The 15,299-nt window shown below is 37.4% G+C and overlaps 1 protein-coding gene across 1 annotated transcript; it reads left to right on the top strand.

The window, feature by feature from the left end:
* The first annotated feature begins 11,782 nt into the window (after positions 1 to 11,782).
* LOC134666897 (sucrose-6-phosphate hydrolase-like) lies at positions 11,783 to 13,161 on the top strand. The gene has a single exon (XM_063524203.1). It carries the CDS (start codon positions 11,863 to 11,865, stop codon positions 13,159 to 13,161), a length of 1,299 nt encoding a protein of 432 aa, XP_063380273.1. The 5' UTR covers positions 11,783 to 11,862.
* The last annotated feature ends 2,138 nt before the right edge of the window (positions 13,162 to 15,299 follow it).

Here is a 15,299-nt window from a genome sequence, read left to right as displayed (position 1 = left end):
GAAAGAAGGAGTCAGGTCGAATGGACTCCGTTTTGCGGAAAATAGACACGTCTGCGTTTTGGAGGCATTGAACGTGACCAGATTGTCATCACCCCACTGGGAAACGAGACTAAGGGTCAAGTTCATTCGCTCAACCATGGCCTCTCTCTGTGAACGTATATCCTCCCTGCTGTCCCCTGCACTAGCCAAATATCTCTCAACAACCGTACTGTCATCTGCATAACCTACAATGCAACAACTTTAGGACTAGGTCGGTCTGTGTTAACATTAACCTATACTATTTATTTATTATTTAATTAATTGTAGACAGATTCCATTAGAATGTGATAGCCATCTTCATATTTAGCATAATATCTGCTATTTTATCCGAAGTCAAATAAATTACACATGTTCTGATCATTGATTTGCTACTAATGCATTAACATAGGTATGCATATAGTTATTAATTCAAGATAGCATGGTCATTATCATATTTGAACTATTAAATATGGCACATCAGTTCCGTGAAGATGGCATTTCACAAAAATCATAAAAGTGAAGCGTAAAACCTCAATCTAACTCCGCCATACAATTGAACTGACGCTCTCATTCTAAAGCAATAACATGAAATTTGACATGAATATTCAAAACGCGTGTTATCGATCTACAAAGTTCCTCCAAGGAACCATATCACACAGTTTTTGAACAAATCTTCGACTCTGAATATGGCATCACGTAGACATTTATATCTTGCTTGTCTTCTCTTCATTGGCGTTATAGATTGCAAGTCACCCGAATATCTTTCTAAAATAAATATTTCTTCTTTTCACAATCGACACGCCACAAGATCCACTCGACGTTGCATTTTAGATGTGCGACAAGTGCGATAATCCGCAAACGTACTTACCGCCTCTCTCATGTGCCGGGTGCGTGACAGTCTTTCCAACAGCCTGCTTCAGCCCGTCTCTGGAAATCCTGCTGATACATTTAGAAGGCACTGAAATGACCTACATATAGGCTCTAGAGATACTATTATGTGTCATTACGAGTATTACCTATATTTTAACCTATATTTGTAATTTATTTCAATTGTAAAATGTCTATTAATTTTGTTAGCCTTCAATCTGTTTTCTGTTTTGACATGTCATGTTGTGAAATTGATTTTCACTTATTTATTTATTTATTTTGTTTTGTTAGGGGCACTTGCACCATTTACTAACCCGGGGTTAACCAGTTAAATCAGGAGTTACCATGGTTACCATTACAATTTGACATTGGGTTCCGATTTAACCGGTTAAGCCCGGGTCAGTGGGATGGTGCAAGTAGCGTTTATTGTAATTTAAATAGTTAATAGGGTAATTCGCCAGTAACTGGCCACCGGCCAATAAATAACTGGACACCTTAAAATAAAAATTAATTCTATTCATTTTAGTGTAAGGTTTCAATAACTGGGCACCTTATAATAAAATTAATTATATGTGTATAAGGTGAATACAATTAATTTTTAGTTTCGGGTGGCCAGTTACTAACAGGGGCCAGTTACTGGCGAATTACCCTATGGACATATATTTTAAATTTAAACTGAATAATTATAATTATTATATTATCTTTAATCTATTTTCTATGGGCATTTCAAAGGGACGAAAAAGTCTGAAATAAAATTTTTGTATTGAATTTGAGTAGGTAATTGAAGAAACCACTTTCTGGTAAGTAACTGATTCTTCCGTAATTTGGATGGAATGCAATAATATGCTAACTGGGAGCTAAACTGATGAAGTAGTCGGACGGTAAAAATACAATTAAATATGTGTGTTACAAAATATTTATTTGACAGTAATTTGTATGTCGTAAATAGAACTATGGATAATAATGATCAGTTATTTATATAAGTCTTACAAGACTTAATGATTCATAAGTTGTATAAAATCAACACAAAACTTCACAGTACATCCATATCACGCGTGCACATGATGTTTTGGTACCTTTTGTAATATTTTGAGTGCAAACACGTTTGTACTCTAGTAGCAATTAATATGTAAGTTCATATATCATACTAGAACTGGTTATTAGAACATGTGCGTCAGTGGATAGCTACGTAAGTATATGACCAGGCGGATCAGAGCTAAACAACAAATAAAAATAAATGAGACAGGGGAACTGTGGAAAGAAACCAGATTTCGCGAATGACAAATTCCCTTAGATTTTTTTTCTGTTTGATATCATTCAAATTAAATTTCTGCCAAAATTTCAAATTTTAAAATCGATGAAGCAACCGGTTTATTGCGGACAGAATGGGTACATTCGCTTCCCGCGCCTGGATTTCCTATGACGAAAAAGGGAAAGTGGGATCAGAGCGGCTACCGCGAAAACCGAAATTCGCAATTTGCGGGGATCTTTCTCTTTTACTCCAACGAAGGCGTAATTAGAGTGACAGAGAAAAATGCCCGCAATTTGCGAACTTCGATTTTGTTATAGCCCAGTTCGTTCAGTTCTTGTGCGCAAAATGTATCCGATAGAACACCGATAGACAAGCGACTCGAAGGCGAGTTTATTTGCGTAAAATTCCATTTCCCCTTCGCACAATATGCGATGTAATACAAGTTGTTCAACCTAGATGATGGTTACGTCAGTTGATCTATCATAGTGTAGAATACCTATAATGATCTTTTAATGATTGCTTTAACTTAGGAACTCAACAAACAATTCAGGGCCCGATTCGGATTTTGAAATAGACATCTATTAGATATCTTTTAGACATCACCAAGATACGATATTTACGATAACGATATGTTTAAGATCCAACCTGTCAAATTTGACATTTGCGCGATTCTGGAGATACTTAAACGATTTCATCAGGATATGACTTAGAGATCCAATTCACATCTAATAGATATCTTACTCTATCTAACTTAAAAGTGACATTGGTTGCCCGAATTGCGCTGCAAAAGACAGCTAGTTGATATCTAAACAATAACGTATCTAGAATGGATCTAGTACGTGTTGTCTCTTGTGAATATCTTGAAGTTCGAATACGGCAGTCAGTCGCGTCAGAGGGCTTACCGCGAACCACGTTCGACGTGTTGCCTCTTTATCGCACTTGTAAATTTGTCCGTAAGGTTGACAGGGAGGCAACACTTCGAACGTGGTTCGCGGTAGGCCCTCAGATATACCAGTTAGTATATTATCTTATGATTCGGTCAAATTGTGTTTTTTGAAAAACTAATGATAGCCAGCCTTTTATGAATGTAGTATGATACCTTAGGGTACGGTGCTTTATGCACACTAGCGTCCCTTCCCCTCCCCCTCACGCAACCCCCCCTTTTTGCATGAAATATGTCCCGGTTCACAGTTTTTTTAAATTTTTTGAGGAAAGTATACATTTTAGGAAAAAAGTGTCAATGAAAGAAATAATCCTCAATAAATTCCTAATAAAAAAGGTCATATTCATTTTTTTATATGATGCATCATATTCATGTATTAGCTTGTCAAAATTCGAAATAACATAGTTTTATACTTAGGATTCGAAACTCATTTATTATACACGGTGTAACACGAGGAAACCGAATATTTTTACAGCGTATTCCTGATCATATTTAGAGACAAAAATGTCCTATAAACTTTGTTGAAATTCGGCTAGTTTCAGAGTTAATACCAATTAAAAAAAAACAAGTTATTATTGTTACATAGTGCAAAACGCCTTTTTAATGGCGATGTGAATGTGAATGTGAATTTATTATAATAAAAGACTACATTGCGAATCAACGTGGTTTATTATTGAGTGGAGCGTATATGACAGGCGACCACAGATAAGATATATTCAATAGTCTAGTAGTCTATACTTTACAATCTCTTCAACTAAACCTATCACAAATTTATTACGACACAAACGGCCTGCATACTTTGAAAACTAGTTTTTACGTGCATCGGCACGTAGCATAATTTTTTTTGTTAAACTTTTCACTAGTCTAGTTTCAAGTAATGTTCATTTTGAATGATTAAATAGTATTAATTCAGGCCTTACGATTACTTATTACTTATTTTTACATAGTGAAAACGCATTTTCACTGAAGCTATAAATAGGTACGGAAAAAGGGTTTTAACTAGGGAAAACGCGTTCTCATTATAAACTTAGTTTTAACCTTTTAACCGCCATAGAATTTTTCATCGAGCGTGCTCGTGTCGCCGGCGGTACAAAGGTACACGAAGTTTTGTCTTATTTATCAGCCCGCAGCGAAATGAGCACGATTTTGTATCAGTCTACGGCGGTTAAAACGTGCAGCCTAAATTAGTTCTAATTTAATGTAGATTAAATTCCAATATCTACAACAAATGGTCGTACTTGGTGTTCATTAGTAGGCACCTATCCGTTTCAACGGATACGTGAAATTAATTCATTATTAACCCTGCACGTTGACCTTTCATACCGAACGCGCCAGTTAGAATGAGATTAACTCCACAAAAATATTTACACCGTTAAATTAGAAGCACTGCTTGATCAAAGTCTCAATCAAAAGTTGGAGAAAATTTTAAATTAAGAGCCAACAGGAGTGGTCATTTCTCCATACAAACGTACTCGACTGTTTCCTCCGTGGGTTTTGATGCTAGAGCAATGATTTTTTCAACACAGATTAATATTGTCAAAATCCGTGTCGGACCGTTCCGTTTCTTTTTATATTTTTGTTTTTTACGGCGCTGGAGCCCTTCAAAAATGGCCAAAATGGCCTCATTGACTATGCCGCAATGAGAGGCGTAGTATTCAAAACTGATATCAATTAGCCAAAAAATCAAAACGGTCTGACACAGATAATTTCATAATCATTTAGATTTTCAAAGGCCCTGCCAGGATAAGCTAAGTGAGTCTGCCCCCAGCGAGTTTTGGCTTGTAATTTTTTTTATTGATTTGTCTTTCTATTAGTATCGAGTATGCCAAATTTCAGCTCCCCAAACTTTATAGTTAAATAAAAAAAAAACGAAATATGATATTTCTTCAATAGCCGCTTCAGTTAGCGAGACGGGTATTTTTGCCTAAAAATTTAAAACTCAGCTCCTGTTTCGTCTTATGGATGGGTTTGCTAAATGTGACCAAATGTGACAAGGAGGGGGAGGGGTTAAATTAATGGATGACTCCTTAACGCCGTGTGAACCTAGACAACCATTTCAATGCCACTTGTACAAAAAAAGTCCAACTGAATGATGTTATTTTTAGCATACCTTTTAAGTGTTATTTTAAGACTCAAGATCAACAACGAGCCAACAAACCCCAGACCTGTTTAGTTAAATGAAAATCAATGAGGTCATTTTGTTCTATTTTTAGAACCTAATAATTTTCCATAATATTTATACTTATTTCTTATTCTAGTAACTGGCCACTATTAGTAACTGGCCGCCCTAAACTAAAAATGAATTCTATTCTCCTATAAATAGAATTCATTTTAGTATATGGTGGCCATTATTGAAAGCTGGCCAGTTATTATTAATTAATTCTGCTTATAGGTGAATTAAATTGATTTTTAGTTTAGGGTGGCCATCAGTTACTAAAAGTGGCCAGTTACTGGCGAATTACCCTACTAATGCACCAAAATCATTCCTAGTATGAGATTGTGAACCAAAATATTGCTCAATATTGTTTACCATGCAAGACATTGCCCGGCTTAAAAAATCGGCAATTATCTACCTAAAGGGGCCCAGATGACCAGTTCGCTGGACGATAATTAATCGCACAAGGTAATAGTGGCAAATAACTAACAGCAGGCTTGTCTCACTCCGCAATTTCGTCGCTTTGCTACAGGTAGCTAAAAGTACATCCGTTCGGCCCCAATTTTGGGGTTTGCCATAAGCCGCGCGTGGCGCTGTCGCCACCTAGCGGCCATATCTGTGCTGATCGTAACAGACTCGTTTTGTTAGAGAGTGAGTCTTCTGTACTTGGTACTATTATTTATTCTTAGTACAGTCATTATAGATTTTGACCCGTGAATAATTAGTTCTTGGATTTTTTTTTCGTAGGTCCCTCGGGGGGGTCACTGGGAGTGTAAATTCAAAAAGTAGGCTTAATCAGGCTCCTGCGTATATTCAAAAAATGTTTTTTTTCCAAAAAAAACGGTTTTTCTTCAATAACTCGGCCATTTTTGGTTTTAAAGTAAAACCGTAAGGACAAAAACTGTAGGAAATTTGATTCTCTACAAGTTAGTCCAGTCATTATATCAAAAAAACCGACCCTTCCCGTGAATAATCAGTTCTTGGATTTTTTTTTGTACGTCCTTCGGGGGAATCACTGGGAGTGTAAATTCAAAAAGTAGACTTAATCAGGGTCCTGTGTATATTCCAAAAACGGTTTTTCTTGAATAACTCGGTCATTTTTGATTTTACAGTAAAACCGTAAGGACAAAATTTTTGAAAATTTGATTCTCTACAAGTTTGGTCCTCACAATTTTTCTTCTAGGATCGATAGTTTGGAAATAAAATTTGAAAAAAGCGACATATTCAAAATATTTTCAACATCTCGTTTATTTTCAACTTTACGACATAAATGAAGAGGACTAAACTTGTAGAGAATCAAATTCTGAACAATTTTGGTTCCCACCTTCTTTCCCCCAAAATCGATATTTTAGAAATTAAACCTGAAAAACGCGACAAATTCAAAATATTATCATTATCTCCTATGTTCCACGCTTTACGGCATAAATGAAGGGAAACGAAGTTGTAGAGAATCAAATTCTGAACAATTTTTGTCCTCACGGTTTTACTGTAAAATCAAAAATGACCGAGTTATTCAAGAAAAACCGTTTTTCGAATATACACAGGACCCTGATTCAGTCTACTTTTTGAATTTACACTCCCAGTGATTCCCCCGAGGGACGTACGAAAAAAAAATCCAAGAACTGATTATTCATGGGAAAGGTCGGTTTTTTGGATATAATGACTGGACTAACTTGTAGAGAATCAAATTTCCTACAGTTTTTGTCCTTACGGTTTTACTGTAAAATCAAAAATGGCCGAGTTATTGAAGAAAAACCGTTTCTTTGGAAAAAAACCATTTTTCGAATATACGCAGGAGCCTGATTAAGCCTACTTTTTGAATTTACACTCCCAGTGACCCCCCCGAGGGACCTACGAAAAAAAAATCCAAGAACTAATTATTCACGGGTAGGGTCGGTTTTTTGGATATAATGACTGTACTATCTGTGCTAACAGGCTGATAATCGTCCGACGAACTGGCCGTGTAGCCAACATACCAATCGCTTACGCTCCGTAGCGATCGAAACGCAATTGTCACTGTCGCACTAATATGGAAGAGTGATAGAGATACACAAAGCGTTTCCTTGTCGTAGCGATAGCGATTGTCACCTTGGCTATGCCGGCTGGTAAGCTGTGGGCCCCTTAACAACTGTCCAAAGGGGAAGGTGAGGAGGCTTAATACGCCTTTTGCTCTGAGCCTTGTGAAATAAAAACAGCTATTTTAAAATGAAACTAATGCTACTTGATCGTCCACTAGTTAATATCCAAAAAATAGGAATTGGAAGATTGCACTTTACACGTAGGGTGGCCTGCTCGTACCCATTCGGTTCTTCCCGGGATTCATTATTTTCTCAGCTATTTCACCTTCCTTATGCAGATGCATCATGGCTATTAATGCAAAATAACAAAATGTTCGGATCACAGACATTGTACCTAGTGAAATGCTTTTTATGACTAGGATAGCCCCGGGCCATCTTATAAAACGATTAAACGGCTTGTGAATTAGGTAATAATAGCTGTTCGAAAGATGAAGAAGAAGACGGTCTAGAGTACGGTTTTCTACATAGCATTCGACGAGGGGAAACGGGGGGGTATTGTGACCACATTAAGCTCGGCCGAATTGGCACCCGAGCTTCACTTTTTTTTCCTCTGTGCCATACTCCAGTATGTTTTCAAGCAGGCATGGTTGACAGTGGCGGATTTGCCCTAAGGCCAAGTAGGCCCGGGCCTAGGGCGCCAAGATATTATGGGCGGCAAATTGTGACAAAAAATTAGCTGATAACAACAAGAAATAACTCAAATTGTAGTCAATATGATGGGTGCTGAGAAAGGGGCGGCTCTACAGGGCCTGGGGCCTAGGGCGGCAAAGGCTGCAAATCCGCCAATAATGGTTGACCATGCTAACATAGATACATACAGGGCCACACATCTAACACATGATAAGCACACACGCAATACGTGACCAAATTCTGAACAGATGTTTTTCTACTTTTTCCAATTTACATTTAGCAAACAGGAGATCATTTATTGCATCAATTGTTTATACATATTATAAAACAAAAGGTAAATGTAATAAAATGCAAATAAGTAGGAACACTTGTACACGTTTTACCTATTGTTGCATGTCTCCGGATATTTACATTTAAAAAAACCTTACTTTAAATCACGTATTGAACGCATGTAGCACATGTGATCACTGACAGGACACCACATGTGTATATTGTGTATGACATGTGGATATGCCGTGGACACATATTGGGCTAATGTAGGCTTCGTCCCAATTATTTTGGCAATGTAATCTGCTAAGGGACGCAGCTATGCGCTGAAATGAGACAGCAAAATCGCTTGCTCCCTCTAACGCATAACGGTGTCCCAATATTCGGCATTATATAACAATACGGCATTAAATATTATGGGCCCGATTCGGATTTTAAAATAGATATTCATTAGACATCACCAGGATACGATAACGATATGTTTAAGATCTAACCTGTCAAATTTGAGATTTACGCGATTCTGGAGATACTCTTGAACGATTTCCACAGGATATGACTTACGCCGGTATTCGAACAATGAGATACGTCAAATACTAGATATTGAAACGATATGGATTAGATATGTCAGTGTCAAACAAGTGTCAAAAGTGACGTATTTGTTTGAAGAAACGTCCATTTTGACACTCGTTTGACACTGACATATCTAATCCATATCTTTTCTAGATCTATTAACTGACGTATCTTAAAGTTGGAATCGAGCCGTTAGAGATCCAATTCATATCTAATAGATATCTTACTCTATCTAACGTAAAAGTGACATTGGTTGCCCGAATTGCGCTGCAAAAGAGAACTAGTTGATATCTAAACTATAACGTATCCAGAATGGATCTAGTACGTGGATCTAGTTCGAATACGGCAGTATGTAACGGTACTCGGAATTAGGGGTTGTTATATATTTATTTACATCTATCCTCTTTCAGGAAGCTTTTATATTATGGTGTTGTCCCTTTTGACAGCAGAGAAAGTCCAGCGAAAGGATTGATCTAAAAGCGTCGGACCAAGCTAACTCTGCAACCTACCTCTTACCTACCTAATGACTGCTGCTTGATACATGCAAGTAGTAAAAAATAAAGAAATAAATGTACCTACAGTTATAGTTATTAAGTCTAGTTATGTATACGAGTATTTCTTAGTTCTAACACTTGGTGTTTCTAACACAATGATCCTCGATGGTCTTAATTAAATAATTATTAAAGTGTGGCAATCTGATTTATAATATCAAATTTCCACGAAACTATGGGCCCGATTCGGATTTTGAAATAGACATCTATTAGACATCTTTTAGACATCACCAAGATACGATAACGATATGTTATGTTTAAGATCGACGCTGTCAAATTTGACATTTGCGCGATTCTGGAGATACTCTTGAACGATTCCTACAGGATATGTCTAATAGACTAATAGATATCTTACTCTATCTAACGTAAAAGTGACATTCGACTCGATTCGGGAAATGAATTAGAGACTCACTAGATATGAAATAGTAAAGATGTGACGTTCCACTGCAAAAGGTACCTTATGGCGGCTGGCGCCGCGATTCGGAAAATGAATTAGATATTCACTAGATATGAAATAGTGAAGATATGTGACGTTCCACAGAAAAAGGTACCTTATGGCGGCCGGCGCTTACGTCGCATAGCGCCGTAATAATTAATATTGGAGCGGTGTTAGTGATAGCGTAAGCGCCAACCGCCATAAGGTACCTTTATCCGTGGGACGTCACATATCTTTACTATATCGTTTCTAGTTAATCTCTAATTCATTTCCCGAATCGCGCCGATTGGTTGCCCGAATTGCGCTGCAAAAGAGAACTACATAGTTGATATCTAAACTATAACGTATCTAGAATGGATCTAGTACGTGTCGTCTCTTGAAGAATTATTTATTCTTCTAAACAGTAACACATTCCTGAGTAAATCCAAAAAATAATAGCGTTTGTACGGGACATACCTACTACCCAGTCCACCGTGTTTCCAGTTTTATTCAATCTTGCATTTGTTTTAGCATAATTGGAGTATTTGATCGATAAATAAAAATACACTATGATAGACAAATACATACAAGTTAAATGACACGAATAAGATGTGATGAAATATTTATTTAATAACAACAAAAAAAATTAAAACTTAACAGTTCGTACGGGACAAAAATGTTTGTACGGGACTTAGTATAAAATTCAGTTTTTGAAAACAAAGTTATATCTACTTAAAAACTAAAAAAACTTAATGTTGTCTTCACCCAAAGCGTGTATTTTACATACTATTTCACTGTCATTGATAAATATATCACGAAATTTCGATATTCCTGGTGTAGCTTTTACAGCTGCCCAAGGATGAAATTTCTGAATATTATCAGCGATTTCGGTAGCAGATATGTAGGAAATTGTTGTAGCCGTTACGGTACTAAGTTGGATGCGAATGTAGAAAATTCTTCTTCAATATTACCTACCAACAATCAACAATAGGCAGAGTGGTAGCAGCAATAACGGGACTTGTTATTAACTGTGAAAATGTTCTGTTAGCTAGTTTTTTAGGGTTCCGTACCCAAAGGGTAAAACGGGACCCTATTACTAAGACTTCGCTGTCCGTCCGTCCGTCCGTCCGTCCGTCCGTCTGTCACCAGGCTGTATCTCACGAAACGTGATAGCTAGACAGTTGAAATTTTCACAGATGATGTATTTCTGTTGCCGCTATAACAACAAATACTAAAAACAGAATAAAATAAAGATTTAAATGGGGCTCCCATACAACAAACGTGATTTTTGACCAAAGTTAAGCAACGTCGGGAGTGGTCAGTACTTGGATGGGTGACCGTTTTTTTTTTGCTTTTTTTTTGCATTATGGTACGGAACCCTTCGTGCGCGAGTCCGACTCGCACTTGCCCGGTTTTTACCAAAATAATATTCAAAAGAGACTTAAAGTGTCTTAGGAATACTTCTGCATTAAAGAAATATTTATTGGACAATTTTTTTTATTCACTTAAAATGACCATTTTTTGTGGAATGCTCCTGATGATGATCAGAACAATACTCGTCAATGACGCATAGTTCACGTTTGGCGATTTGTCCTTTACGTTTTGTTTGTTCGTGTGTTTGAAAATATAAAAAAAATCATAAACGTGCCACTTTGATTCTTCTTAGCAGGGAAGAAACATGCCACTTTGATGCCTCTTAGCCCCTGCTATGACGACCCTTTTCCGAATAGGTGATGTGAAAATAAAATTATATGATATTCATTTCGTAATTTAATTTTTTTTACAAAAAAAGATTAACGCCGTAGGTACTTTTTCAATTGATGAAATGTAAATGCAAATTATAGCATGAAATCAGAAAAGCAAATATAGTAACACGTGTAGCAAATTAGTAAAAAAGGCTGTGTAAATTTGTAATGACGTAGGCTGTAGGCTGTAATATTCGGGTATAAAAGCTGCAGCGAGATCAAATTTGGCATCACTGAAGTTCCACACGGAAACCAAGATGGTGGGCTTACTGAAGGTAACTGCTGCTCTGCTCCTATTTGTGTCATGTACTAATGGGAAAGTACTAGATCGGTACTATCCCCGCTATCACTTCGCTCCACCGTATGGCTGGATGAACGATCCCAATGGTTTCTGCATCTTCAACAACGAGGTCCATCTGTTCTATCAGTACAATCCATATACCAGCTACGAGACCGGCATCGCACACTGGGGCCACGCCATCAGCAAGGACTACTTCCATTGGCAACATCAACCGATCGCCATGTACCCTGACCAGTGGTACGACGCAACCGGCGTCTTCTCTGGAAGCGCTCTAATCGAAAATAACACCATGTACTTGTTCTTCACCGGAAATGTAAACTACCCAGGAGAGACGCCCGATCATATAAACCGTCAAGCCCTAGCCTGGAGTACGGACGGCGTCAACGTTACTAAATATGAGAACAATCCCATCATCAATGGTTCTTTAACCATGCCGAATTTACGAGACCCCAAAGTCTGGGAATATGAAGGTACATATTACATGGTATTGGGCAACTCTCTGAATGAAACTTATGGCAGGGCCCTTCTTTACTCTTCAAACGATAAGATTTCATGGGACTACGTTTCTGTTATCGCGCAGTCGAACGGCAGTTTGGGGTATATGTTCGAATGCCCTGACTTCTTTGAACTTGACGGTAAATACGTACTTCTATTTTCGCCTCAAGGTATAGAGGCTTCGGGGGACAAATACCATAACTTATACCAAACAGGTTACATAATTGGCGACTTTGACTATTCAACTCATACGTTTACTCCGACGTCGGAGTTTGTGGAGCTCGACCACGGACACGATGTTTATGCTACTCTGACCACTTTGGATAATCTTGGACGCCGTATCGTCATAGCTTGGTTTGATATGTGGGAACAGAACTACCCTGAAGCCGCCGATGGTTTCACTGGTATTATGACCATACCTAGAGAGCTCAGAATAATAAACGGCAAACTTTTGCAGAAACCCGTAAGAGAAATATCTAGAATCAAGGGAAAACAAGTTTCGGCGAAAAAAGGAAATTACACTCTACGTTATAAAGCCGGAGAAGTTAATGTTCTTGCCGACGGTAGTAAGGACCTTCAACTGTACATTGCGTCCAGCAATGTAACAGTGACGATATCTTACGATGCAGCGAACGGCAAGGTGACGCTGGACCGCGGAGGCTCCGACGGTGTTCGTCGCACCGATTGGAAACCTGCAGGGCAGCTTAAATGGAGAATCTTTGTGGACGCGAGCTCTATAGAGCTGTTCTGCGGAGATGGCGAGGTGACTTTCTCGAGCCGATTCTTCCCTACGGGTGCCGTGACCATTTACCAAAGGGGAGCAGCGGTATTGAAGGTACGCGAAATTGTACGCACTATGCCTAAACCGAAATAAAGAGTGTTTATATCCGGAAACCGAATGCAGTTATAATATTTAATTTGCTTTAATTTCATATCCATTAAATGTAACATGGATGTATAATATCTATATGATATATGTACATATACCTATATAAATAAAAGTTCATGTTATTATTTTGTTGTTTTTCTGTTGTATTTACTTGTGGGTCATGTGAATGTATTAAGTAATTTGACGGTAATAATATTAACTTTATAAATAATTAATGTCCTCCTTACCTATTTCGTTGGTAGTTAGTTAGTGACAAGTGAAAGCATAGGTATTGGATGGACAATCTAACGCCGATCGATCTAGCCCTACAGCGGTAGCGCATGCTTTAGGTTAGTTTTCGTTCATATCATCTCGGATATGAGTAAATATGGTATAGATGCATTGAGTGTAACATATGCCCTGAACACAAATTTATGAGATGACAAGCGCAAAAGTGGTGGGGGTAGTAAAGTTGCTGTGACGTCATAAAGTCGGCAGTACAAACTTTTTCATTTATTTTCTTTTAAACATACCATGTGGGGTATCAAATAAAAGGGCTTTATGAGTAGGTCACAAATATATAACATACTACAGCATTTTCAATACTTGGTCTAACTAATTATTAGAAGACGTTCAAAAATTTCACAATCCACAGTTGACTTCTAACTGCTCTAAAATGAAAATAGCTGAATTGATAAGTCCAAAATACATACCAAGTGATAATTAACCAGATATATCAAAAAATAAGAAAAGTACAGCAAGTTGAAAAAAGTATAATTTCCTGTTACATTAAACTGCAACTATTATTAAAACAAACAACAAAACCCGAAAGTTTACATATATTTTTGAACTGGTCTTTTCACTATCTTTCATTTGGTACCCATATTGCAATAGTAAGAAAAAAACAATCCCCCCACTCAATTTCTTTATTAGCGGGCGTCATTTTAAAAATTTATGTAGCCTATGTCACAACCACAATTCTCACGAATTCAACCACACCTCATATGTCAAAAATGGTGCCCGCTAAATAAAATAAGTATGTGTTCCGTGAACAAAGTTTTGTACGGAACACCTGTGTTCCGTGCTCAGTGCTCAGTGATCCCTCAGGGGGGATTGTTTTTTTTTTCTTACTATAGCAATATGGATATGGGTACCAAATGAAAGCTACTGAAAAGGCTATTTCAAAAATATTTGTAAACAGTCGGGTTTTTTGTTTGTTTTAATAATAATTTAAAGTGCAGAATGTTTACGTGTTAAATAAAATAAGTAAAAATCTGATAATACAATAATTGTATGAAACTCGGATAAGGAGAAGCACCTTAAAACGAGACACGCTATTTACTTACTTCCGATTTCGAGATACGAGTAGGTACACTCTAAGATCAACGCAGATAATATAATAAACCGGGCATATTGCAAAAAAAGGCAAAAAAAAAACGGTCACCCATCCAAGTACTGACCCCGCCCGACGTTGCTTAACTTTGGTCAAAAATCACGTTTGTTGTATGGGAGCCCCATTTAAATCTTTATTTTATTCTGTTTTTAGTATTTGTTGTTATAGCGGCAACAGCAATACATCATCTGTGAAAATTTCAACTGTCTAGCTATCACGGTTCGTGAGGTACAGCCTGGTGACAGACGGACGGACGGACGGACGGACGGACAGCAGAGTCTTAGTAATAGGGTCCCGTTTTACCCTTTGGGTACGGAACCCTAAAAACTAACCAATTAAATATAGAACTGTGTAAGCCTATTAGGCCTTTAATTGGTCTACCCATTACCGCAATGGAACTGACCAAAGATGAATAGAATATCACAATTCGAAGCACGTGGCCACAATATTTTACGTCAAAACAAGTTTTCCGATTTGGTGTACCCTTTTTATTTCGGTTCAAAGTTTCAAGGTCAAATATGATGATGGAAGGTGAAGTTGAAGGAATTCTTGAAATACTTTATACCTCTAGATTATTTGGGTAGGTACCGAAAACGGGGTGGCTTTCAAATGCAGGGGCGACTTTGAAATTTCAGTTTTTAAGCAAAAATATTATTATGTTATATTATTATTTATATGAGATTTTTTACAGTAAGTAAACATCAATAGTAATCTAACACAAACTGTTTCAGTAGATAATGAAAAATTGTAA

This window comes from Cydia fagiglandana, chromosome 8, assembly GCF_963556715.1.
Source record: "Cydia fagiglandana chromosome 8, ilCydFagi1.1, whole genome shotgun sequence".
In the NCBI taxonomy this organism is placed as follows: Eukaryota; Metazoa; Arthropoda; class Insecta; order Lepidoptera; family Tortricidae; genus Cydia; species Cydia fagiglandana.
This window is presented reverse-complemented; position numbering and strand designations above follow the sequence as displayed.